General features: G+C 39.4%; 2 protein-coding genes across 3 annotated transcripts in view; one reads left to right on the top strand and one right to left on the bottom strand.

The window, feature by feature from the left end:
* The window catches only part of rps6ka1 (ribosomal protein S6 kinase a, polypeptide 1), a 52,440-nt gene extending 48,241 nt beyond the window's left edge, over nt 1–4,199 (bottom strand). For both annotated transcript variants that reach the window (XM_067614785.1, XM_067614783.1), the window contains exon 1: nt 4,056–4,199. In XM_067614785.1, coding sequence (XP_067470886.1) covers nt 4,056–4,199 — 144 coding nt within the window. The remainder of the gene's footprint in view (nt 1–4,055) is intronic.
* The window catches only part of cnksr1 (connector enhancer of kinase suppressor of Ras 1), a 32,210-nt gene continuing 9,611 nt past the window's right edge, over nt 4,112–26,710 (top strand). The window contains 11 exon segments of the mRNA XM_067614792.1: nt 4,112–4,249; nt 5,123–5,280; nt 7,822–8,024; nt 8,467–8,551; nt 17,626–17,667; nt 17,835–17,954; nt 20,231–20,290; nt 22,853–22,921; nt 23,131–23,253; nt 24,688–24,720; nt 24,723–24,805. Coding sequence (XP_067470893.1) covers nt 4,198–4,249; nt 5,123–5,280; nt 7,822–8,024; nt 8,467–8,551; nt 17,626–17,667; nt 17,835–17,954; nt 20,231–20,290; nt 22,853–22,921; nt 23,131–23,253; nt 24,688–24,720; nt 24,723–24,805 — 1,028 coding nt within the window. The 5' untranslated portion in view covers nt 4,112–4,197.

Below are 26,710 nucleotides of genomic sequence, written 5' to 3' on the forward strand. Positions count from 1 at the left end.
AGCTATTCTGTTTTCCAAAAATCAATACGCTGGAGATGCGGGTCATCAGTAGCCAGCGATAAACAACGTCTTGTAAAAAAACAAGCAATCAATCAACCAACCAATCATATTGATTGACACAGGTTGATGCTGGAGCTGTTGCTATTCTGATTGCAGGAAAGCTTGTCGTCTATTTACGATGCTCCAGTGACATCACAAGTCACAGCACTGACTCAGAGGTGTCTCCCGTCCAGAGACAGAGGCTTCAGGGATACCCTACCCCCACCTTCATCTTGACATGAAGCATCATGGGTAATATGACTCAGACCAGCTCGCCATGTGTATGCAATGGAGCAAGACTCCACCCCAGACTTGTTGGTGTATTGACGCACGGATGAAGAGTGTGTTTGTTGAGGAGCTGTTAAACAAGGACATTAGCCGAGCTGCTTCTTGACAAAATAGATTTAGTCCCAAAATGACAGGGCTGCAAATTAGATAAACCGACGCAGAGATGACACTGTTGTTTAACCTCATTTTCAGTTTGAGTTAAAAGCACAGAGGTGGAGAAGAGGGAAAGTGATGTTGAGTACGCAGGAAAAACAATGAATCATACAACGTCTAAATACACACAGCAGTAAACAGAGCTATTAAAATGTAAATACATTCATACTAAAATTGTGAAGTGGGAGCCAGCTTCTGAAACAGCATCTGAAAAATTCCTCTGTTCATTTATTACTCTAGCTTTTCTGGGATTTGTCATTTCCTTTAGGCTTTGTCACACTCATATGTGTATAGGTATGTTCATTTGTGTAACTGTGTTTATATTTGTGTATACGATATTCAGTTGCCTGTATGATGTTTAGTTTATTTCTGAGTGTAATACTTATGTGTCTGTATCTCAGAATACATCATAAAAGCAGGATACATATAAGAGTGTCTCATTAGACAATAACCAAAGGTGATGCTAACAAAAATATCATCATTCTAGACGCAAGAGACTAATCCAAGGTAATCTTAGAACTGATCTAGCAGCCTTTTTCTGAAAAAGTTGATGTCTGTTAAGGTCTTATTTGCAGCAGACCATTTGCATATATTCCCTGAAAGTCTGACAACTGCAGGCCCAAATTTATTTTTGCACCAAATCTGTTCCAGGAAGCAGCACAGTGTATTTACGTATGCATGCGTGTTTATAACTAGTAAAGGTTAAAGATAGTTTTTTTTCTGTTTTTCTCCACTTTCCCATACACCATTATAAGGATGATTAAACTTGTAATGCATCTAAAGTAGATTAAAATAGAGTTTATGTATCAAGTGAAAGGTTTAGTTAATCCGAGGGATTAACTTGTTGATGCAACAGAGGCAATAGGAATTGACTCCACTTAAAAACATGGCATCCCAACATCAAAGCAACACACTAGATATAGCCAGTATAAGTAAATACAGGACACACGGACCAATGGACATCCCAGTAGACCTCATCGCAGTACTAAATTTAATACGCTGGGTGTGTCAGGTTTCAGCAAGAATACTTTCAGGCTTTTGAAAATAATTCGTACTCAGCTCAATGAGGACATGTCTGCGATGTAAGGATCAACGCCATCAGTGAGGCTGCAGCATGGAGCAAATTAATTAGCTGCTCAACAGTGGAGCAAGGGTAATTATCCAATCTCTGCCGACTGACTACGGCGGGAGAAGATGGCATTGTAATAATTCAAAATCCACTCCGGCTCTGTGCCATACAGAAATGATGAACAAATAACATTATTATATTTCAAACATCAGTGGAATTATCATTTGTCACAGAAATGACTGATGGGACAGTGTGGTTGCAGATGGACTGGGAGGATAATATTGACTGATAATAGTAATAAAGAGATGGAAAGGGATAGAAGCTGTATTATCATCCGTTGCTGGTTGTTATGTAGCCTTGTTCTCCTTTGTCATCCATACCATGTTTTGCAATAAGAGCTTCTAATGCATAACAGAGACTTCTGAGTCCAAAATTCTATGACTGACGCAATGGGTGAGTCGAGCGAAGCAGCATGTCTGGACTTGAATTTGTATCTCAGGTATTCGGGCTGGGCAAAAAAGCAAGCCAAGCACTAGGTCTTTATACAAAACCACCTCTGAGACCAAGTGCACCACAAACAAGCAAAACAGCAACACATCATCGTGTCATTGATTTTCACCAGATGATTGATCAAGCTATTGGAAAGTATCGGAGCATCCCGAGTCAATAAATACATGATGAAAACAGATGAAGACGTTGAGTTAGACTGGAAAACAAGAAAGAGCAGCATAAACTTGTATCAATATGTCACACAAGGTGCTGCTATCTTTGGAAAGAAATCACAGCAGAATACTACACAAAAGCATGGGATTACATTTTACAATCCATTGGTTTTCCATTATCCAAGATCGGTCAAGCTCGGTTATTTTCCTCTCACACTTTCAGCTGAGAACATCTTGACACAACAGAAGATCGGTAGTGATTCAGTCAACATCCATGATGACTAACATTGTTTTTTGAGCTGCAGTTTTTACACTTAATTTGTTGTTTTTACATATCCATGACTAAATAATGAGTCATATCAAACCACAATAATATACCTATCATGTTTTAAATCAAACCACACAGATTTGAAGTATTATAACGTTGCTACAGTATCTCATGTGAACTATTCTTCTCTAAACACAAATTAACAAAAACAGTTTTTTTGTATGTGGCCTAACATATTTTCTCTAGAGTATATATCTAAAGATATTGACATGATTCATACTATATATACCACCGTGCCATTTTGCCTGCTGACATAAATCCAACTTTCCTCCACACCCTTTCCCCTCCCTCTGTCTCTTTTTCTTGGTTGAAAGGGAATAACAGCAGGGGGTGCCAGATATCAGAGGGCAGCTCTTTCATGACTCATCAGGCGTTGCCCTCTACTTCTAGGGGACCATTCAACCTCAGATGATTTTATTGGAGCTTTTTGTGCAATATATAGTATGAGACATTAGCAATGATTTCCGTTTGGAGCTCACAGCAGATTCCACAATCCATTCGCAAAATCCCTTCCGGTGTTAGGATTAATGTAATAAGCATGAAGCGTACACTGCTTCATAGACGCATTTTATGGTAATAATTCAACATAATAGGAACTTTGAACCCTAAAGCCAGTGATTGCTTAATTGCTTCTTTGTTATAATACTAAGTTCTTATGGAGTTAAGCAGAAAGGCTCTCCAGGCCTTTTAATTCCCAAAGAGACCATACAAACACAAAACACAATATGACACATAAACATTATTTCCTTGTGTTTCCTCTTTGGTCAAAAACTGAATGGATATATTATTCATAAATGAATTCCATCAGTAGCATGATTCTGATGTAATTATTGATGCCGTAAATAATTCAACAACCAGAAATGTTCCCATGAAAACATCGGACATGAATAGAATATTGATAAAGATCTGGCAGTGTTTTCTCCAGGCGCCACACCAGTGCACTCAGAAAAGAGGATTATGTAGATCTGCTAGTCTTTACAGGGAGAACAAGTTATTTTCCCTTTTAAGCCTTGTGACAGTTCATGAATGTAAAGGGAAACACTGAAAAGTTGTGTGTTTGTGTTTGTGTGTGTGTGGGGGGGGGGGGTCATAATCATATTTATACAGGCACAGTATTCCTTCTATTCCTCATTACAGTCATAACTTGTACTGTAATACAATTAAATGCAGCTACATAACAAACTTTTGCAAACTCAAAAATGGCCACAGAGTTCAATTCAGGATCTTTCTGACACAGTGAAAGTAGCATTGTTACATTCTTGCTGTACTGGTTCACATACAAGTGCTGCAGTTATTGACGCCCCTTGTGATCACCTTTTTCGTGACGTGATTGAAAGTAAAACTATGAGGGAAGTTATGAAGCCTTAAAGCTGCAGCACCTTGCACTCTTACACTGTTCCTCCAGGTAAGGAGGGGGTGGGGGTGTGTGGAAGGGGGGGAGTAGGAGGGAGGGGTCTTTGCTCCGGATCGAGCCTGAGAGTTCCGCACTATTGGTTGACAGCAGGTGGACTCTTACCTGTACCTGGGGGAAGGAGTGCCAATCGTCATCGTCGGACTCCAAATCAGGATCGACTTTTCCTTCTTCCAGTAGTCCGGAGAAGTAGAAGTCAGCCAGGACGGCTTGAAACTGAACGAGCGACTGCAGCAGGACTCCGAGCATGGAGCCTATAACGTCGTGGAGCGAGGAGAGAGTCTGCGAATGGCTTCAAGGTGAGGACCATTGCGCTTTTCTTTTTTTTTCCCTCTCTCTCTCTCTCACGTCTTGATCGCCTCACAGGTACTTTGGCTCGGACAGTAAAGTCAAAAATAGAAGCGCCACACAAATCCTCTTGGAAGTGAAAGGTGGAGGTGGAATGAGGAAGTGGCCTGTGCTGAGGGAGAAGTCACAACAGTCTTGTTCTGATCAATGTCAATAACTGAGGTAGTATCCTCAGAAACAAAACGTACAGGGCTGTTTGTTTTCTATTTCTTGGACCTGTTGCGTTTACTCTGCCGATTGTTCCATGTATTATTTCACCCAGACTGTCATGTAAACTACTGTCTGGAGAGTAGGGACTTGTAACTTGAAATGTACACTAGTCACTGTAAAGTGCATGGATTAACACTTTCTTATGCTGTTATATAGGGAAAATGTATTAGAATATCGGCTTTAAGGTACAAGTGAGCTATTACATGTAATGACACATTTATAACAGTGAATTAAGCCCATTTTTGCTTCTTAACTCGAAGTGGTTTTTATAAAGTAATAACTTTAAAAACTGATCAGAGGCATGATATTCATGTGGTCATTTAGTTTGAAAATCACATTGAACCTTTTAATGATTAAAAAAAAAACAGATTGTTATTACATAAATGCAGTATTAGGTATTCTGCATGTTTTTACCACAGAGCATGTAACGGATCAGAAGTCTTTTTTTCAAGCTTCATAGTTTATTCAGAATGCCGCCAGCCCTACTTGTCGTTTAGTCCATGTTCCCTCTGCATGTCTCTGCCTGTATGCCTATGTGGGGTTTCCTTTAATACTCGTGTTCCTGCATGTGGTTGAAGCCTAAGTATATGTGCTTTTTGTCTCCCTGTTGCTAGGTCTGGATGCCCCTTTGCATCAGTACCCGGTCTCGGAGTGGCAATTGTCGGGTCTGGACCTGCTCCAGTTGACCTCTCAGGACCTGGAAAAGTTGGGAGTCCATAAGATCGGGCACCAGGAGCTGATACTGGAAGCTGTGGAGAAGCTCTGCTCTCTGGTGAGGGGAGGAAGCGGAATCATGTGTGTTTGTGTACAAGATGTGTCCATAGCAATACACTGTGTATCCAAGACTGTTTGACTTGTGTGCGGTGCTGTTACTGTGCAAGGAGAGGCGCGTTCTGGATATTGACTCAGCAGTCATCTTTCTGTCTTGCTGGTTTGTTGTGTAGGCCCATGCTCTCATATTAAAGCAGTGAGATGTATTTTTTACCCTCATACACTGTTTTTAGACCCTTCTCTTGTTTGCACAGTGGAACAAGGAGCTGTTCAACAATCTTTTAGCAAATCCAGCCAGAATAAACACCAACTCTTGTTGCCATATAAGTCCTGCTTAACTGACGTACACTGAGAGGCTTTAGCAACATGCAGCGAGTTTGAGTTAATTGCTCCACTTTGCCCTCTACTTTAATATCAAAATTCTCCCTAGTCAAGCATATCATAGTAAAATAGTTATTATATTTTTCAAGTGAACATCAAAGCACTAGTCATGCTTCAACTGCAACCAAAGCAGATTTGGTGTACAAAAGCACTAACTCTTCACATGCAAATTTCTGGGAAAGTTTGTAGTTGCCTAGAAAAAACACTTCCACCTCCTCTTTGATTCTCTCTCCCATTTTTGTCCTCTGCCTAATAAATTTTCCTCCCCGTCCAATTTGGAGAGGGAGGTTTAGAACACTTAAATAATCGTGTTGGTGTGTGTGTGTGGGGGTTGTTTGTGTGTTTCCAGAATGGCCTTTGTTTCAATGGAAGGACTAATTGAGTAGGACAGAACCAGGCAATGTTCCAGTTCTGGCGTAACAGCCTGTGAACATCAGGCTCAGACTGCTTAAACTGCTTTTTGTCGAATTATTGAAATAACTGTAATACTGATTCAAATAGTCATTACAGCATTAGAATTAAGTATAATTTACCCCAAAAGTCTGAATGAATGCGTGGATGAGGTCTGTAAAAGTTTAATATAGTAAGTGCACTAATTGAAATTGTGTCCCAAAAGACAGATTTATAGTGTAAATTTTTACATTAAGGACAGTGTGTATGTGTGCATGTATATATCTGCCTCTCTTCCTCTCCTCTCTCTCTGTTTTGATGCTCCGTGAAGTGCTAACACTGCGTTCATTCATAAAAAACAACCATCAGACGCTCACATGGAGCAGACCAAACGCTTTCAAGTGCATGGTTACATAATTAAGGACCACAGTGTTGAAAAGGCCATGAAAAATTCATGTCCACTCGTTGACAGGGGATTATTCTGGCTGGTTGATATGTAACAACAAAGCCTGACCGGACCAAACCTCTTGACCACTGATGAGTGGGTCACCACAATAACCTGCCCCTTCCTCAGTGGCTGTGAAGAGTCACGTCTCACACCGCTGGGCGCAAAACTGTGATGACAGGCTCATGAAAGACACACTAGAGGCTTTCTCTCATTCTGCGAGGGAGGTTTCATGTTATTTCAACATTTATTTCTATTTTACGGCTGCAGCTAATGATTATTTTCATTATTAATTCATCTGCAGATTATTTTCTGGGTTAATCAGTAAATGTTTGTTCTGTAAAATGTCAGTAAATGAGAAACACCCATTGCAATTTGCCAGAGACCGCAAAAGAGCAAAGTAGGATAGGATAATAATTCATCTACCATTTCTAATATAAATAGGGTGGACAACATATTAGAAACACCTTGCAATGTAATGCAAAACAGTTCCACCACAAACTTAAGCATCCAAAATTGCTTTTAAGTTGAATCAACACCTCTCTGAAACAATTTCAAATCATGAACATTAAAAAATACATGAAGGTATGATTATCTGCAGGACTGTTGTAATAGATTGCATCAGTAAGTGTAATCAATTGGCACATCAGTGCGGCTCATGGCAGGAAAAATTGCATCTTCATTGCTCTTGCAGCTGCTGTTTCTGCTATTGTTAAAAATGTTTTCTTACTGTCTTTGAATATTGAGCTAAAAATCTACGTTATGATGCCATTACAAGATTTTTCCAGCTCAGCTGTAACATAGCTTCATAGCAGATACTTTTCAGCTATCTAAGTGTCAAAAGTAAATGTCAAATTTGCATGTCCGACCCTCGAACAAAATGCATTTCAACCACAAAAAATTATGTACTTTATATAAGGAGCACAGCTTTCTCTCTGTCTGAACAAAGAAGAAGTTGCTCTCTTGCTTTTAGTTCAAAATACATTTAAGTCAGTGTCATAATTTCTTTTTCCACTTGCTTGCAAAACCCACAGTTATGTTGAAAAGGCCTATTGTGAAGTGTTTTTTACGCATTTTCTAGGTATTTTATTCCTTTATTCGAAAGTGGACAGACAGGAAATGAGGGGAGAAAGGGATGACATGCAGCATAGGGCTCCAGGCGAATATGGTGCAGTGTGGTATACACCTAAACCACAATGACTCTTGCATTCTGGAGGAGGGAAAGTGATTCATTAAACATCTTATTGTGTGTAACAATGTTAGAGCATCTCAGCAGTGGAATTATCCTTTAAAAGATTAAAAGATTAGTGTGTTTGTGCTCTGCAGACGTATGGTATAGGTGGGGAGAACCTACGCGGTTTGACAGAGAAGCTGCGTGCTGTTGCCCACAGCCTCCAGATGGGCATCCAGGGCCGATGGCGACACAACAGCTACGATGGACGGAGCGCCATCAAGCTGCCTCCTGGTGTCCTGCAGGCTGTTGTGGAGCTCATCGCCTCTGCCAAAGGACTCTTCTCTTTGCTCAACAGGTCTGTAAAGAGGGAGTTATCTAACTGTTATATATAAAGCACTCGAAATTCTTTTTTTACCCAGAAAATGCCATGTGCTCTGTTTTATAAAAAAAAATAGTTTGGCTGTAATTTCTTTTTTGCTGTAGGTTTTATGTAAAAGGCACGACTGTGTTAAAATCATTGAACAATGTAGCCCTCCAATCTTAATGTTCTGGTGTACGCATTGTCATGCTGTTTACATGTCCTTGTTGAGAAAGTCGATACCTGCTCTTTAAAATTCCTTTCCTGTCCGTCTGTGCCTGCTCTCTTTCATTTTCTCATTGTGTAACTTTCTGAGAACATCTATTTGTCTTTGTTCCTTTTAATTACCAATGTGATATTAAATCATTGTAATGATTGCTTTCAAGGCCTTCCAGTCTTGATCCGCTTAGTTATTTGAATTTAATTCATGTCTTTTCAGGTATCAGTTATCCCAGCTCAGTGGATACAGCACCAGCAAGAACATATACAGCTTCTGCAGGGAGCTGGGAGAAATTGTTCACAAGGTTAGTCTGTTCAATGATCTTCTGGTGCTTTTACATTTACACTGTGACAACCTGAAGTGTATGCCTTTTGTGGAAAAATGCAGCATTCAAAAATATTTCTCTTGCATTCACACTTTGAGTGCTATTTTGACAAATTTTGCTGCACACATGTTCATGAAAACCTGATGTGTTTTTATCTCTGGAGGAACCACACATGAGCAAAGCACGGTTGTAATGCTATTGTCATGCGCACTAAATTTTGCATAGGAGGAACTACAACCTGTTGTGCGTTTTGTCTTGTTTTTTTTTAATCAAGCCTTAAAATACAGAAACAAAAACAGAAGCGCCAACACACTCCCTGTTCCTCAGCTAAGCTTGGGTAATGCATTCTTTATCTTTACATTCCTGGCATATTTGAAGGCAGCTGTACCTTGAAGAAGCTTAGGTTGAAAGGATTGCCAAAGACTAGGGCTGGATTTTGTTTGTATTTACTCCTTCACGGCACGGTGAAATGCTGTTTCAGAAGAAATGTGAGGAGAGGGAATATTCATAACTGCATGAATGTTAAGTGGATGAAAAGTGTTCACAGGTAGCAGAAGGGGGACAGGCCTGGATATGTTGCAGTGCCTAGGGGAGGGAGGGGTGGAGGGAGGGAGGGAGGGAGGGAAGGGGGCGAGGGCAGAGCGGAAATCAAAGGGGAAGGGAGAGAAAGAAGGAGGAGACTCAGTGAGGGATTACACGGTGACTGTTAAATGACTTTTGACTCCTGGGGGAGTGCTTGTTGCTGAACACTCAGCAGTGAGCAACAAGCAGAGAGAGACTATTAACTCTGAAACGACACTGAAGCGACTTAAATAGCCTGACAGAAGTGAAGGGGAGAAGTCAGTGGGACAAAAAGAAGATAGAGCCGCAGAGATAGCAACAACAAAATGAGAGGTAATTAGAGGAACGCAGCAACAGAAAAAAGGTGTAGGGAAGCTGTGGGTGAAAGAGGAGGCTCAGTATTTAGAGGAGTTTATATATAGACCTCTATAGCCAGCTCTCTGGACGCCTGCCCAGCACGACAGGTACGGCTCTCACCTCTTTGATTGGATAATTCTCTACAAGGTGATGTTGCTTTTTCAGCTGCTTAAAAATAATACAGTTACATAAAACAGCAAGTGCTATTTTTTGCTGGTTAGTTATCATTCAAAGTTTGAAGTAGCGTTGACATTTTATAATCTTGTGTCTTATAATAATATTAGAGATTATTCAAGCCTCATTTGAGATGTATCCTAGCCATATAAGGTTAGTCGGAACCAGCAGTTTTACCTGTTTAGCCATCGTCAGGAGTTAGAACAAGATTTTTTTGTGTGAGGAACAAGAGTTGCAGCGTCTGTGTTGGTGTACAGAAACAGTAATAATATTCTTATGGACTCACTGCGTGGAGAGAAAGGAAGGAAGTATGGATTTCAGAGAGTGATGGAGCTGATAGGATGTTTTGCCGCCATGAAGTGAATCAGATTTGTGCCAGTTGACTGTTGTTTTCATTCAGTGTTTGCTTCATACGCACGGAAGAAGGAGTGAGTGATTAGTGAGAAACCTTCGCAGCTGCATCTGAGGATGTTATATCGTCTGCCTCTCTCAGACGTTGATCATCGTTTGCTAATGGCCGGCTATTGTTAGCTCAATTCCTGTTTTTGAACGTTGTGAGCGTGTGCGTCCATTTCGTACAGTGAGGTGCGGGTCATTTGTTTTTGATAGGCTCACCTCCTAAATTGGCTTGTCAATCTTTGAAGTGAAAACAGTCGGATGGCTCGTTTTTCGGACTTCCCCTTTCCTCGAACATCACTCAATGAATGAGTGTACAAGTTTCAAATTACCGTCTAGCAACAAATTTCATTCACAAAAAAAGCATTGGAAATGGATACGGTTATTCTATATTTATAAAACATGTATGTCACCTGTCTTGGTAGGTGCTGCACAGACATTTATTTATAAATCAGCTCTTGGGAGATGAGCTAAAAGGTCAGTTTTGGAAGGCTGAGAAGCAATCACGTCTATTCAATAGACGGGAGAAAATGAAAGATCCTCATACACATGGGTTCAGGCTTCATCCATCCAACTGTCATCATAGCATTATAAACCTGCAGGCTGTGTGGAAAACCACATTGATTCACACACACTTGTAGTATGTCACATTACACAATTCATGTGTGTGTCCCTATACCGAAGAAGTTACATTAGCAGCAGAGCATTTTACCAGTCGTGGCATCTATGAGTCGCTTGTGGTTAGTTGGGGCCGGTGTCATGCCCTCCCGTGACGTTTTACTGTGCTGTCAGGAGGCTGTGGCTTCATCATGACATCCTTTTCTGGAGAACTGCTTTGCTTTCACCGAAGCTGCACCGCATCCCTCACACTAAAGAAAGGACTCTTATTTCCTTTTTGTCTCTGTGTGGGAGTGTTTGTGTGTTTCTTCTCACACCCCGAGGGCTACCAAGGTCAGTAGTCAGCTGGTGTTGCTGGAATCCCTCACTGGCATTGTCAAGTCTGAGTTTCGCAGTAATACAAACTCAGTCTGCTCTTAATCAACCCAGCCGCAAGCGAAGGCCATGACAGAGAGAGACAGAGGGAATGATAGAGAGAGCTGTGTGAACTATGAACTCGGATATGAGAGCAAAAATGAATAAGGAGGCATTCCACTAAGGTATGTGATTCAATGAGATACGGGAAAATGAAAAGATAATAGAATATATCTTTTGAAAGTGTTTTTGACATAAAAGCAACATGTAAAATGTAACTCCAAGTGAATTTAATGTTTAACCTCCTTTTAAAGAATCTGTGACTGTTTGACTTTGTGACTCTCTGTGACTTTGTTTAAAAGGAAACATTTTGGTACTGCAAGGTTTTTGTTTTGTCAGTCAAGATATTGTAAGACAGCACACTGTTTCCAAAGTTCCTGTATCTTTTCCAGTATCTCTCCATTCTCATCCCCAAATCCCTTTTTAAGGCCTTTGACTAATAATATCCTACATTTGGAATAGTTAACACCATCGGTTACAGAAAGCATTACTATAAAGACCCCAAGCAGGCAGGGGGAATGGCTCTGCCTGATTTCCAATACTATTACTAGGTAGCAAATATTCATTGTTTGACGTATTGGATGCATTCCTACCTTGAAACCTTATGCTCAGCCTGGGTAGCAATGGAGGTCTGTGCTAGTGGCCCAGTTTCTCTACCTGCCCTTTTAGGCACTGCACTTCCACTTGCCTCTGATACTCCCAACGCTAACCCAGTCATAGAGCATTCCCTACAAATCTGGGCCCAATTGCAGCTAGTCATCTTTTTGCTCCCTCAATGGCCAATGGCGCATTTCAGATCTGGCACGAAAAAAGGCTTGAAATGCACTGGTGATCTATTTATTGATAATCACTTTGGTTGTTTTTTAAAATTGACAGAAACACTTTTTTTTTTAGATTTTTACAAGTTAAACATTGTGTACAGTGTTTAATATCCCAACTTCCTCATAAACCTCAAGTCAATCCTGTTGATACATTTCTTTCTGCCAACCCCATATCAAAAGGTATTATGTCTAACCTTTGTAACCTTATTTCAAAATTATACTGCCCCTCAATAGCTGCTGTAAGGACTGCTTGGGAACAAGACCTACATTCTAACTTTACGGGTGACACGCAGGACTTAATCCTTAATCGGATACACTCCGCCTCCATGTGTGCTCGACATGCAGTCTTGCAATTGAAAGTAGTCCATTGTATCGATTTTATCTAAAACCAAATTAGCTCAAATGTACCCTGATGTTGACCTTCATGTGATAAATGTAAAAGTGCACCTGCCTCACTCCTTCACATGTACTGGACATGTCCCTTTTTGGTTAAGTTTTGGACATCAGTCTTTCAAATCATTTCAGAAAACCTTCACCACCAAATTGAGCCAAATCCTTTGACAGCCATTTTTGGCATTGCTCCAGACTTGGATTTGCCTAAAGCAAAACTGAACGTATTGGCTTTTACTTCTTTACTGGCTGGACAAGATATTTTTCTTAATTGGAGAGATTATGGTCCTCCTTCCCACTCACACTGGATTAGACACATTATGTCCTGTATGAATGTAGTGAGAATCCGTTATACTACCCAGGGAACAAAGAGTAAATTTTACAAAGTGTGGCGCCCCTTCTTGACATTTTTTGAGAAACCCACTACAGTAATCTCTAAGTTTCCCCCCTATTCTTTCGTATTTTTATTATTATTTTTATATTATTCTTCTGTTACTGCCAATGTATTCAGTTACTGTTAATGTCTATCATTTTAATTTTAGGCATCCATGATTTAGAATATATCTTCTGTGATCAGCTGTGGTTGTCTCTGTGTTTGTTGTTGTTAGGGAAGATAGATGTGTTGTGACATGGAAGAGCATTGTTCAGAAAAACAAAAAATCCTTTCCTTGTACATTGTCTGTTCTATTCATTATTTGCAATCAATAAAAAAGACCTTAGGGGAAACAAAGAAAAATGAACCCTTCAAATTAGGAAAAGGCATCATCCATGTGAGCTGTCAGAAGTTAATGACTGTTATAACTTTAATTATTTATGGGGCTGAAAAGAGAGGACAATTTCAAGGTTCAGGAGTGGTAAAAGGCGAGGAAGAGGATGTGGACGAGAAGGGAAGAGGAAAAGAGGGAAGTAAGATTTGGATGGAAAGATGAGTAGCAGGTGTAAAAGAGATCTGTCATAGCTATGTCTCACAGCCTTTTTATAGCAAGTGTGTGACCTGGTAGCAAATATAAAATAGCTACTGGGAAAGTCCAAGTCTGTAAACATACACACAGAGACAGACAGAACATTATGTGGCTTGACTTGACAAGGCTTAGATAAACTGCCTTGTAGCCCACACATTAAGTTACAGACAACAACAAATCAACAGTCTGTGTGTGAACATGTATGTTCATTCATATGTGTTATCACATCTGTTTGTGTTAGTTTGAGCCCTGTTGTGTGTGTGTGTTCATGCATGCCTGTGTACATTCTTGTTGTGTGCTTTCTTTTTTCAGAATGTTACAACCACATAATAGCTTGTCTTTATTTCCTAGACAACTGTTGAGAAACAGCTTTCAGGCACAGAGCACTGCAGTAAAGTTAGCTCACCACCTGATCAAGCCACATACCATGCTTCACAACACAACACAAGACCTTTCTTTTTATCAAGTGAATGAGTAGATGCATGTTACTTGACAGTGCAGAACTCAATGAAATAAACAATTTGCACCTTTATGATCCTTCTTGTCATTTAGCTAAAAGGTAAAGAAAAAGTTGAAAGATTTACTTTTGAAGTTCTATTAAGGTAACTTGAATCTTACTGCAGCTCATTCTGCATGAGATTGTCTACCATTTATTGAAGCAGTAGAATTGTAGCTAATCTATAACCTAGTTAGAGTCAAGTTGAAGAAAAGGTCATTCTTGAAGTCACAGTCGGTCTGCAGCATAGACTTATTGTGCTAAAAAGGTCCATGATTTGAATATTAGTGGTGATGAGTGGCATATTACACTTACAGTCTTGTATGTAGGGCTGCAACTAATGATTATATTCATCATCGATTGATCTCCATTAAGTAATTAGTTGGTGAAAAAAATGACGATCACTGTTTCCTAAAGCCCAAGGTGACGTCCTCAAATGTCTTGTTTTGTTCCAACCAATAGTCAACAGTCCAAAGATATTCAGTTTAATATTGGTGACGACTAAAGAAACCAGAAAATATTCATGTGTGTCATATTATATTCATTTGAGAGGCTGGGACTAGAGGAGTTTGACATTTTTTCTTTAAAAAAATACTAAAAATTATGAATCTGTTATCAAATTTTCTGTCAATCGACTAATCAATTAATCGACTAATCGTTTGCAGCTCTACTTGCGTGCTTAATTGAAAGCCCAGAGCTGCATTTGTTTGAATGTTTCCGTTTTGTGACCCCCCGGTTCTGCTTTAGTTGATGGAGAACTGAAAATGGTCCATCGGTACAGTAGCATCTCTGTGTAATGTGACAGTTTTTAAATCTTGTGTTTCAGAACCTGAGGGGTTCCTTTTAAAAAACACAGCAGCCGATGTTTTCCAGTGAAGGGTTTTAGTTAATATCTTATTGAGAGCGAAATGAATAGAAGGGCATGAAAATGGAGCGTGAAAATGCTCGAGGCAGTTGGGGACTAAACATGTTTGTCCCACAGTCAAGCTCATCTTCTCTCCTCATGTCTCATCTCTTCCCCTAATGCCACTCCCTTATAACTTCTACAAGGCATCATATCCTTCATAAGTATAATATACCATGATATCCATGAATCTGTGAAAATAACTTGTATGTAGTTTAAAACTGAGTATGGCAGCAGATATATTGTGAATGAGCAGTATATTTATAGTATTTTATGATATATTTTTTCATACTTTTAGATGTTTGTGGACACTTAACTTTTATTGATTTCTATAAATTTATTATAACCGATTAGTCAGAAAGTGGTTATGTGTGCATGCATTTGTGTTTATAAGCATACGAACACAATGTCTCTTCTTTGCGTCATCCTCACTGAGGAACCGGCAGTGGGAAGTGTAGATTCGTGCGCTCTGTTTTCCCAGCACGCCCATCAGTTTCAGGACAGAAGTGTACCTGTCGCCCACCTCACACCCAATAATGTGTCATTTCCTGTTCTGGCTGAGCTAGAAAAAAATGCAGAACAAGCTGTACTATTGTAGGGAAGCTTCCCGTGGCAGAAAGCATAGGTGTGGATATATATATATATGCTCGGTTTTTACCTTTTGTCTAAGTGGTAAGATGCTTGAAAGAAAGCGGTATTAGTTAAGAGAAGGCAGAAGTGATGGTAGTATGTCGTAGGAAATGACAATGAGATTAAAACCGCAGCTACTTGTACCACAACTGACACTACAAGATCAAATTAGAGCATGGATTTCTTGAAGTCATAAAGGTCTGCCCCATGTTCAAACCCTTGTTTCAGCATTTACCTGCACTGCTAAAGTGTAACCCCTACAGTCTGACCTGTCTTTACAGCAGGTGAACATTTGTTTTCCTATCCCTAACTGGTAAAGTTTTTTTTATGAGATTTATGATGTCTGTTATTACAAAGTATACGATATATCTTTTAGCCATGCTAGTGGTGTGGCTCTTGGGATGGCAAAGTCATTCTGTTGGTTGGTCTGTCTACTATGTTGATCCAGATTGAAATATCTCAAGGATAATTTGATGGATTGCCATGAAATTTTGTTCAGACATTCATGGTCCACAGATAATGAATTCTGACTTTTTCCTTCAGCTTCACCATGAGGTGCACATTTGTGTTTTTGTATGAAATGTCTGGGCAACTATTGAATGGATTGTCATGAAATGCCCTCCTCAAGATGAATTGTAATAAGATTGTTGATCCCTAGAACAGTCATCAGTTCAAATTTGTCCAATACTTTGGCTTGTAACCAATTACTTGCAAAATTAATACCATTCCCATAAGCCTCAGGTGTAGTTTGCATTTAGTGCTAATTAGCAAATGTTAGCATGTTAATATGCTAAAATAAGTTGGTGGACATAGTAAACATTATACCTGCTAACATTATCATTGTGAGCATGTTAACATGCTGATGTAAGCGTTAGGTCAAAACATTGCTGTGTATATACAGCCTCGAGCCGCTATGGCTGTAGTCTTCTGTCAAAATCCTTTCTTGTAATTGACTTAATTTTCTTATTGGCATTATAATATGGGACAAACTCCTCTCAGTGGCTAAAATTAACCCTAAATCTATTTACCCAGATCTAGTTTCCACCAATGACATGGTTTAAGAACAGCTCTGAGAAGGGCAGCCTCAGTTTTAGCACCCAGCTCCCTTGATAATTTAATATTTTTTTTAACTCAACCTATGTATGTCTTTTAAATTCAAGTCAAGTCAAGTCAAAATGAAGTTAAATTGGTTAACTAATTGTCTTTTTTCTGCTATGAAAGAAGCCTAACTAACTAACTAACTAGCCAACTGACATCTAGCATACAGCCAGTGTGCCATGACAAGACTACTTTGCTTGAGTAGGGATAGAGATAAAGATCTAGAGTGGACGTCTTAAAGTGTTTATACACAACATTTTACAATTTGTTTTAGTGTAAACCAGTATATTGCATGTTCTTCTTCCCAGTAGTTATCCACACTCAAACAAATACATGAGGGCAAGACACAAACACAAGCAGATAACTTGAACTGACCAGCAATCGTGACAGGAACCTCTCCACGTCATTCCCCTCCCTGCAGCCTTGTGTCACAGCCTTTAATTAGCCCAGAAATCCAACCTTGGTCACTGTTGATCCCTTGTTACATTTCACAGGGATTAGTTTCCCTTTACAATCCTTTATGTAACTCATCACATCATCAGGCATTACAAATTAGTTTAGACAATAATGGTATGTGGCATTAGTCTATTCATTGAATATTCTGTGCTGTGTAAACATCTACCCTCCCTTCCTACAACCTTCCTATTGTACCTTTCATCATCCTCTTTCATTCAAAGCCTTCCTCTCATCATGCAGCTCCCAGGTCAACTCAGTTGCTTCGTAGTAATGCCTAGAGAATTATCAACACCTTCACCCCAGAAACCAGAGATTAAGCAGTTTAGTTCCACTCTGTTGACTCTTAGCCATGCTTAGTAAATGTGCATGTATGTATACTCTTGCATAGGCATACTGTATGTAAGCATGTGTGCTCTTGGGCATTATCCTTTGATTAAGTGGACATTATACACTGTGCAAGAGATTGCTTATTTGCTGTACTGCCAATTTTGTAGAATATGTGTTACATTTTATGTATTTATTCATTTCTACAACACAGCTATAATAAAAGCCAGTAAAATATCACTAGAGCTCTGGACTGATGCGTCTGTGCCTTTAACTTCCTGATTCATGCTGTGAAGAGGAAATAGGACATGAGTTTTGAGTCAGATTGTCTCATTTCCACAACATTCAATCAATATCATCTTTATGAAGGTCGCTGCGGGATCCTCTCTGCTATTGTGCTTTGTGAGCTGTGTAGTTGGCACTCATCTCATGTTGTTGCACTCGTCCAACAGGATACCACAGTCTATGAAAAGGAAAAGGACATCATCCCTGTGGTAAGTCTGTTATAATTTGTGGATTTTCTACTGTATCTATTGGTAATTTCAGTAGTTTTTTTTTTTTTGCAAGGAATGAATGAGATATTCTTGATAGTATGCCAAATATACTGTAGTCCAAACCGACTTCTCCTCCAAGTAAATCATGGTTTTGTTTCAACCTCCAGTGCCGTCAGTTGGTGGCAGTGTGTGATGAGATCCTGAACTCCAGCCCCGAAGCACTTCTTACCCACACTGCTCAGCTCCAGAGTGTCGACCTAGTGCCTGTGTCACCTGGCGATCAGCTGGTAAACACGTCTTTTTTTTACTCTTAATATCTCTGACCTTTTGTCATTGTTGCTGTCATTGAACATAGAACCAATGAAAAGTTGAAGTTTAACACGAAAGCACATTTTACTTCAGCGCATGAAGAAAAAAATGTACAGTCTGCATGGAAATACTGAATTAGAAATCAAAATAGGGGTTGTTGTCCTTGAGGATCCCAACCAAAGCAAGCAATTGTTTTGATTTCACTGTAATTAGTTAAGTAGAAATAATAATAATGTGGATAATGTACAAGAAGCACAGGAAAATGATCATTGTTTTTACCCTTCCCAAGTATTATCCCTACATATACAAGTTGTCTTTTACAATTAATCTGTAATACTTAATTACAAATAACAATCAGTGATACAGAATTTGAGTAAAAACACTAGTAACCTGAGTAACTAATCTGAGTGATATGAAAATGAGAAACAAAACCATTCAAGATTAATCAGAATTAGTGACTGTTTACTTCATCCCTTTAACTATTTTCAAGCTCTTTCTTAAGAGTTCTGCTTCTTTACTTTCCTGGTCACCTCTTTGTGTGTTTCATCTGTTCTTCTCATATGTGCAGCATCTTACCATCTCATTATTACATCATTTTTAAAAATTCTCTTACCACTCTTTGTCACTTCATCAGTTTCTTGACAATCATCTCTTTCTCTGTGTCATATTTTCTCTCGCTCTCTATGTCATTTTCAGTATTCATTTTCTGCCTTCATCATTGCCCGGAGGTTTCCATCATCATTTGGTTCCACTCATCACTCCTTTTCATCTACCTCAAGGTTCTCCCTGTACCCAGCTTTATTCTTTTTATTCTCTCCAAAACCCTCTCTCACATCTAGTTGTTCATAAACAACTTTGTGCTCCTGCCTCTTCCCCTCTCTTAATGACTTCAGGCGGTACATTGAGTACAACAATTATAGTCCTCTCCTTTGTGTGTTACTTACATCATCTAGTGTCATTTTCATTTTGAAGGAGCAATTTGGTTCAGTACATTTCCTCAATTTCCTTCCCTTTTGTGTACTCATCCCATTAGGTTAAAATCTCTCATGTAAGATGGTAATAGCAGTCTGATTTCCTTGTGCGGGGCATTTATCTGTTTGCTTGGCCCTCCAAATCATTGCCAGTGTGTTGTCTTTACAGCTGTTTGCACATGTTCTAGCTCCACTTCATCACCTCTGACATCTGCCACAGACAAATACATACAAAGATTCATTTTGTTTGTGTTTGTGTCCATGGATACGTAATTTGTGTGTGTGACTGCAGGTGTGCAAGAGGAAGTGGGTTTAAGCTAAACTGTCGGTGGTAATTCTGTGTAATTTTCTTAAGTGGAACAAAATCATTTTTACAAATGCGCTCAACAACCAGCAGCAAAACCCGATTATCCTTTAAAGACACAGAGAGATCGATCGGGGCGCAGCACCCATAATGAGGTGAGCCCTCGAAGAGTTAGAGAGTAATAAGAACTAAAGACAGAAAGGGAAGTGAGTGGCAGGGGGAATTATAACTCACATACACTGGATTTATGGCATCATGTCATGAGATAAATGTGAATATAAAAGTAAAACATAGCACATAGATTTATTCTGGTCACAAAGGAGAAGGAGGAATTAAAGAGAAGTGTTGCAAAAACATAGTTTTTTTGTGAAGTTGTATCTAGCAACTACTGTCCATTGCCAAAACACTGCAGAGTTAGTATCTAACCCCCAAGGTCTATAAAAACATCACCATATTAATATTGCTTATCAGTTTTTGAATTGTGTGTAAAGGCAACACGGAACCTAAAGACATTTGCAAGTTCACATTTGAATTTTATAGCTTTTAAGTACCGTAATAGTAAATGTCAATTAGTAATGTCAATGAAAATAAAACCCAGAGTAGAGTGATGGGAGGAAATCGTTTCTTAGTTGAAATCCGTTCATGTGTCTGTTGTCATGTGATGATTATTGATTATGTGATCTGGGGTTTCTGGGGTGTGATTAGTTGGCTCTCCCCATGCCTATTACAACTTGAAGTAATCAATTAGGACAGGCTGACGGGTGATTACACACTGACCCATCAATACATCTGGAGACAGACATCAATACTGCAGCAGAATCCGACAGTGATGACAGTTGCACGGCAGAGCAATGTTTTTACGCCTATTAGTGAGAATCAGTTTGACTCGGTGATGTGCAAAAGTACAGCAAAGGTCTTTATATTTGTTTTTTAACAGATTGAAATGTATATAATATCTCTCTGTCTGTCTTTCTCTCAGGGTATTGAGATAACTTCCACCGGCTCCATTAACCACTACGTGACCGGAACTGCTGCTGAGGTCAGTCTCTCTCAATTACTTTCCTTTTTTTTTTTTGTTTAGTGTTGACTCAGCCCACAAACCGCTCAGAGTTAACCATCACTGCCGTTTCCACGCTCTTAACCAATCTTCCGAATAGCAGCTTGACTCAAACATCTCCTCTTGAAGTCCAAACCAAAAGGTTGACTTCAGCTACAGTTTGCCTCTTTGCAAGATCCCCATGAAAGCACTGTGGGCTACTGGAGTCTTACACATGATTATCAGGTTTCATTACTTAACTGGTTCTGTCTTGTTGAGAAAGTGGCAGAGCTCTGACATGTCAGCGCACTGAGTGTACCAAGTAACGAGCTATGACTATAATCGTGATGTCTGTCACATATTTTCTGCAGGAGAGTACTGTCATTTACACTTCTCCTATTGCAGGATTTTGATCTGCTAACCACAGACACGCACTTGTCTGTTTGTGTCTCTTATCAAGATAGAACTGAAAGTATATTCAGAGTTGCACAGAGCAAACATTTTAATTTTCAATTGGCTCTAATATTGACTCCAATAGATTATTTCAAAAATACACTGACTTTCTTGTGTTTCTTACAATGAAGATTCATTTAGTGATTTTTCATCGAATCAATGCACAATGGTGTCTTTTTCAACCATGAATGCTTCTCTGCACAGTTGAAGTATGAAAAGTTGATTTTGGTTTATTTGTTATGAAAGCGCTTCATAGAAATCCCCTTGGAAGTACTTTTGTGTGACACATTATTTTTAGCTGATAGCTTATCTTTGCTTCTCTGTTTTGAAACTGATACAAATCTAAGCCCTTGTGCTGCAGATACTGTGGATTTATAAATATCTATTCCAGGGTGCTACTTGTTCCAAATGCTGCAGACTGCAAACTGCATGTAAACAAAGACACAGTTTGTACACATCATTGCTTACAATATCCATGTGTGTCATCTGCCATGTTTTATATTTATATTAAACTAAGTATTTGTCCTTTTTTATGCTTAATAAAGGCGATATCATAAATACATGTTTAAGCATTTGAGCAGCACAGTGGCTCAGTGGTTAGTGCTGTTGCCTCACAGCAAGAAGGTTCTGGGTTTGAACCCTCTCCCCGTGTGTGTGGGGGTTTCTGCTGGGGGCTCTGGTTTCCACCCACCATCAAAGACATGTATGTTAGGGTTAATACTCCTGTCAGTTCCCCTGACAAAGGCACTGGCAGAAGAGCTGGAGTTGGTCCCTGGGCGCTGCACTATGGCTGCCCACTGCTCCTAGTGTGTGTATATAGGATGGGTCAAATGCAGAGGATCATTTTCCCCACAGGGATCAATAAGTACTTCTTGTTCTCCTTAAGTGCATAACATTATCTGTAAATCAGAGATAAATTGTTTTAAAATACTCTCCCTTTCCATCTGATAAAAAGCCATATGTGTTAAACAGATCAGATTAGTTACTTGTGCTTAATTTGATTGTCATAGCCATAGTAGCTGAGTATTAAACTCAGCAGAACAACAGGGAAATCTAGTACATAGGATTCATCTAATTAAAAATGATGAATTCCCTCAGTATGTTGATTTCGTTAACTATAGTTTAAAGTGATTTGGCTTTTAATGTGCACAAATGTGCATCTTCTCTGGGAAAATAAAATCATCCCATAGAAGGAGCACAGATGCACAATTTTCTGAGAAAGATCACTGAGATCAGGGGGCTTGTTAAATAAACAAGGGAGCAATGGAAGGATGGAAGAGAGGTTATTAGCCAGAATGAGGAGGGCTTGTAAAATGAGTGCAAGAGTAGCTCTCCTCTGGGACAGAAAGATGGAGATGTTGTTTTTCCATGATGTCAACAACATAGTACTCTACGTTCCCCTGCTACTGTGGGCTCATCGCTATGGCTTAGTGCTGCCCACAAATTCACACACAGAGTACATGTACTGTATGTGTGTATGATCAGTACTACCTCACACGGGTAGCAGCCGTATAATCATTAAATCTGGGCACTATCACTGTGCTCACAAAGTTTCTGTTCCATGTCAATGCATCATCATAGGATTTCCTCAGGCGATATGTCAATATCCTGAGACAATATAAATTTGACTACTGTCAGATTTTGTCATACTGTGGTACAGTAGATATCCCTTTTGTAGGTGTATTAAATTAAATATAATAATTGTAGTAAAGTTCTCTTGATTTGTCAGGTACTATATTTAATTTAATGGATTAACCAAAAACAGACATTCCTATCTGGCTATTTTATCCATAAACAGTTCCTCAAATGATTTTTCCAGAAAATGTACCTCTGTATATTGTGATATATATTGATATTGTGAAAGAAAATTACATATACACTGAAAGTCTAGACAACATCATTAGGGACTTTTTTTTTTCAAGCTTCAAGAGACACCATGACTAACTGTCAGATTATAGGAAAAACATATTCTACTTTATGATACAATGTAATGTACTCTGTTCTTAGCTGTCTCACATCTGTTGATGATGTAAAAAAATAATATGCACCTAAGCTGAACTCAAGTACTGTGTGTGGCAGGGGTTGATGTGTTGTTTGTTTCTCATTTTGTAGCCTTCAGCTGATGCCTATGTAAAGATCATCGCTGGTGATGAAGTGATTAAAGTCAATGACCAGATAGTGGTGAGTGTTATGTCTGTAGACACATGCTTGTATGTATGTTGCACTTGCGTCATTTCACTATGTGGTCCTGTCAATCTTAGACTGTATGTCAGGGTGGACTGTGAATTATCGTAGCTTAAAAGTAACTGAGACAAAGTTCTGCACATTTACTTTGCAAATAATGTTTCAGTGTCTAATGCTAGAATAATTGTGTGTTTTCGGTGCATCAGGTGGGCTGGAGCCGAGCTAACCTTGTGAAGAAGCTACGGGAGAATCCCAGTGGAGTGACTCTGGTCCTGAAGAAGATCCCTGGATCAGTGAGGCGCGGAGACCAACAGCTCTCCTCTACACAGGTCATTAAAAACCTCCTCCACTCACCTCATCAGCCCACCAACTGACTGTATGATATATATATATATATATATATATATATATATATATATATAAGAAAAGAGTATTATGTTGTTCTGATAAGTTGGTATTGCTATATTAATAGTTCCCAGAGGATGATGTGAGCAGATTTCCTTGAAATTTACTGAATACATTCATGTTGCCCAGCAGATAAATTCTATTTTGGACACTCAATAAGTTTTTTGTCTTGCACTCTTTTCAGCCCCAAAGTTATTTTTTTGATGAAATACTTTATCTTAAAACTTGCTCAGAACATTCAGATAAGCCATGTACATTTTAATGACAATCGGCCTTTGCTAAGGTGCCAACCTCAAACTTAACTACAGCTCCACTGCATGGAAGACTAGATACTAGTTCCATTCAAATCCTTTAGAGCTTTAGAATATAAATTTTCTTTACTCTATGATTCATTTCCTTTCTCATCCATGTGTCACACACAGTATCTCAAACACCACCAACCACAATTTGGAAAGAACATTAAGAAAAACTGCATATCATCACTGTATGCCAGTGTAAGTCATTATTAATCAGAATTTGTCTGTTGGGCCCACACAGTGACATTTTTCAGCGATTACTTTTTTTCGGTTGCCTTTTTACTCATCCGTGCCACATAACCCTGTGGGCTTGAAAACCTCACTTGGAACATTTTCTGATAGTATGTAAAGCTATTAGAGGAAGCTTCAAGCCAACAGTGCAATTATTGCACACATACAATTTTAATCACCTATTATTTAATTTTAGTTTATGATAATTAGATCCACGGGTGAAAGAAACTATTAAATCATCCTGCAGAAACTGGAGTGTTTACGTGGTGAAAGTGAAGGCAACATGTGCCCTCTCTTCATGAGAATCCACAATTTGATTTCCGTTTAACATCACTTGGGATCTGTATCCATAAACACTTACATGCTCTCAGCAGTCACTATGCCGACTGTTGTTCGACTTTGGACTACACACCCAATGACACACTGCATCCAAGACAAGCACACAGACACACACACACACACACTTTGCATTTCACACCCCCTTGTGACCATTACCATGTTAATCTCAAATCTAGTTGGTGCCGTAGGGTGAGAGAGCACACATAAGGAGATGTGAATCAGCTGCATGTAACAACTCCTCGTTGCTCTCACAAGTTGCCATGCTTTTAGCAAGGGTTTCACAGACTGTATGTGTGATTGTCTGTGTTGCTGTCTCATCTCCTAAGCCACACAGTGTGCGGATAGAGACCGCGGATAGAGGGCTGCTATCACAATTCGCATGACATCTGCTTCCTTACCCCTTTGCTAACCCCTAAATACACATACATACACTGTTGTGTGCATACTCACATGCTTACATATCTGCTCATTTCTTTTCAAAAGGGGGACGAGGAGAAAGAAGAGAGGTCGGAGGAGGAGGAAGAGGAGAGGAGGAAAAGGACGAAGAGGAGAATCCAAGGAACTCCATATTTGAGAGGGTCGCAGCTTCTGTCAGGTCCTTATCTTTTAGGTGAGAACATAAATAATTCTTGCTTGTACAAGAAAGTTATAACATAGAGCTGAATGAGTCACTTGACCAAAATATGTTATACTTCAAAATATGAAATGTGTGTAAATTAAAGTACCTTGATGAGTGGGACCCTGTTTGTTTGTAAATTGTGCATGTGCATGAGGACCAGTGGTTTCACTCAGTTCCACTGATCAACAGGTGGCGATGATGCATTAAGAAGTAGAAATGTGCAGCAAAGAAAAAGCAAAATGCAAGGGAAGAAAAGACTACAAGCTAGCAAACCACTGTATTATAAGAGCTGGATAGGGCTCCGCCACTCAGCCTTGCAGCCAATTTTTCCCAGCGGTCACTTGCAGCGCAAATCCCTCCAGGGCCTAAAAAGCATTTTCCCCATAGACCACTATTGTAAAAGAGACGTCTGTAAAACTTTTGACAGGACTCAAACTGCAGATAAGGTCAATTATGATTCTCACTATTATGAATTTTCAATCCATGAAGGTTTTATATTTGTAAAACTTTCCTCAATCTGAGAAAGGCGATTTAAAAATATGTGACGTCATCACAATGTAAAGTCTATGGACTGAGCGGGAACTCCCGGGCACGGCCGACGGGAGAAACACCACTATGAATATTCAGTGGGCTGCACAACGCCGAAGCAACCCAGAAGGTAGACACTTTTTTTGGTGTATGCGCCAGCTGAGCAGTTCTCATTGGATTGAATGGGCAACATTTTTGGTCCAGCATCCAGCTCTTATAATACATCCATGTAGCAAACAGGTTTCAAATTTCAAATGTTTGGTAAGGAAGGAAATGCATTCAACATATACATTAAACCTCAAGGGTATGCACAAAGCTTTTTTTATTGAGAAACACTGAATGTGAACAGAACTGACAGAACAGAAACAAAACTCCACAAGGTACCTTTAATTGTAAGACATGAAGAGAATATACAAAATTAAAAGCTGTAGACAATTCTGGGTGCTTGGGACTCTGAACTCACTGTCTTTACTATGAAAATCAAGCCTTTTAATTTCCTGTATAACCAATAAAAAGATAGACTTTGAAGATGGATAAGTTAATAAGTCTGTATACATGTCAGCATGCAGACAGAGCAGAAGCCTGTTCTACAAAGCAGGATTTTGGGTAAGCGAGGTAACTTCAGGTTCACCTCTTACTTCATTCTATTGCCACTCTGGTTTTAAAACAGAATTTCTAACAACGGGAGAGATCCTAAATACCTAATGATGAGTACTGAGTACATATCTGGACGGCCAATGTTAGGCTCAGTGAAGCCAGCGGATAAAAAGATATCCTGGATATGTTGATCTTGCTTCGTAGTACAGGCCCCAGGTTGGACATAAGTTTGGTTCATGAACCAAGAATTTACTCAATAGATCTGAATCTAAACCTCCCACAAACCTCTTTGACCTTGTTTATCTCCCATGACCCGATTGGTTTGCGATGAGGTCACACTGCAAATGCCAGAAATTCTGCTACTCACATCCTCAACCCACGGCTGACTGGAAATGAGAGAGAAGGAAAAAGATGAAGAAAAAGATGAATAAATGAGGGAGTTTTGGATAGATGAAGAAACACACAAAAAAGGGGGGAGAAGGGAGGGAAAAGAGCGATGGAGAGGCAGAAAGTGAGAGTTGATGGAGAACAGACACACTCAAACAAATGGAAGCAATAGGCGGGGAATGAAGCATTAAGGTTATAAATAATCCTGTCACATCCTAATACAACTCTACGCAAAGGAAAAATACAAGTAGAAACTTTAGACTTCTGGCATATCGAGTCATATTTAAGTCGTTCATACTTTATCGTATTGTTTACCTTTTAACCACTGGTTTCACTTCATACCAGTATTGTATAAGAATCAACTTGAAAGAGTTAAAAACCCAT

Source organism: Thunnus thynnus, chromosome 16, assembly GCF_963924715.1.
Source record: "Thunnus thynnus chromosome 16, fThuThy2.1, whole genome shotgun sequence".
NCBI lineage: Eukaryota > Metazoa > Chordata > Actinopteri > Scombriformes > Scombridae > Thunnus > Thunnus thynnus.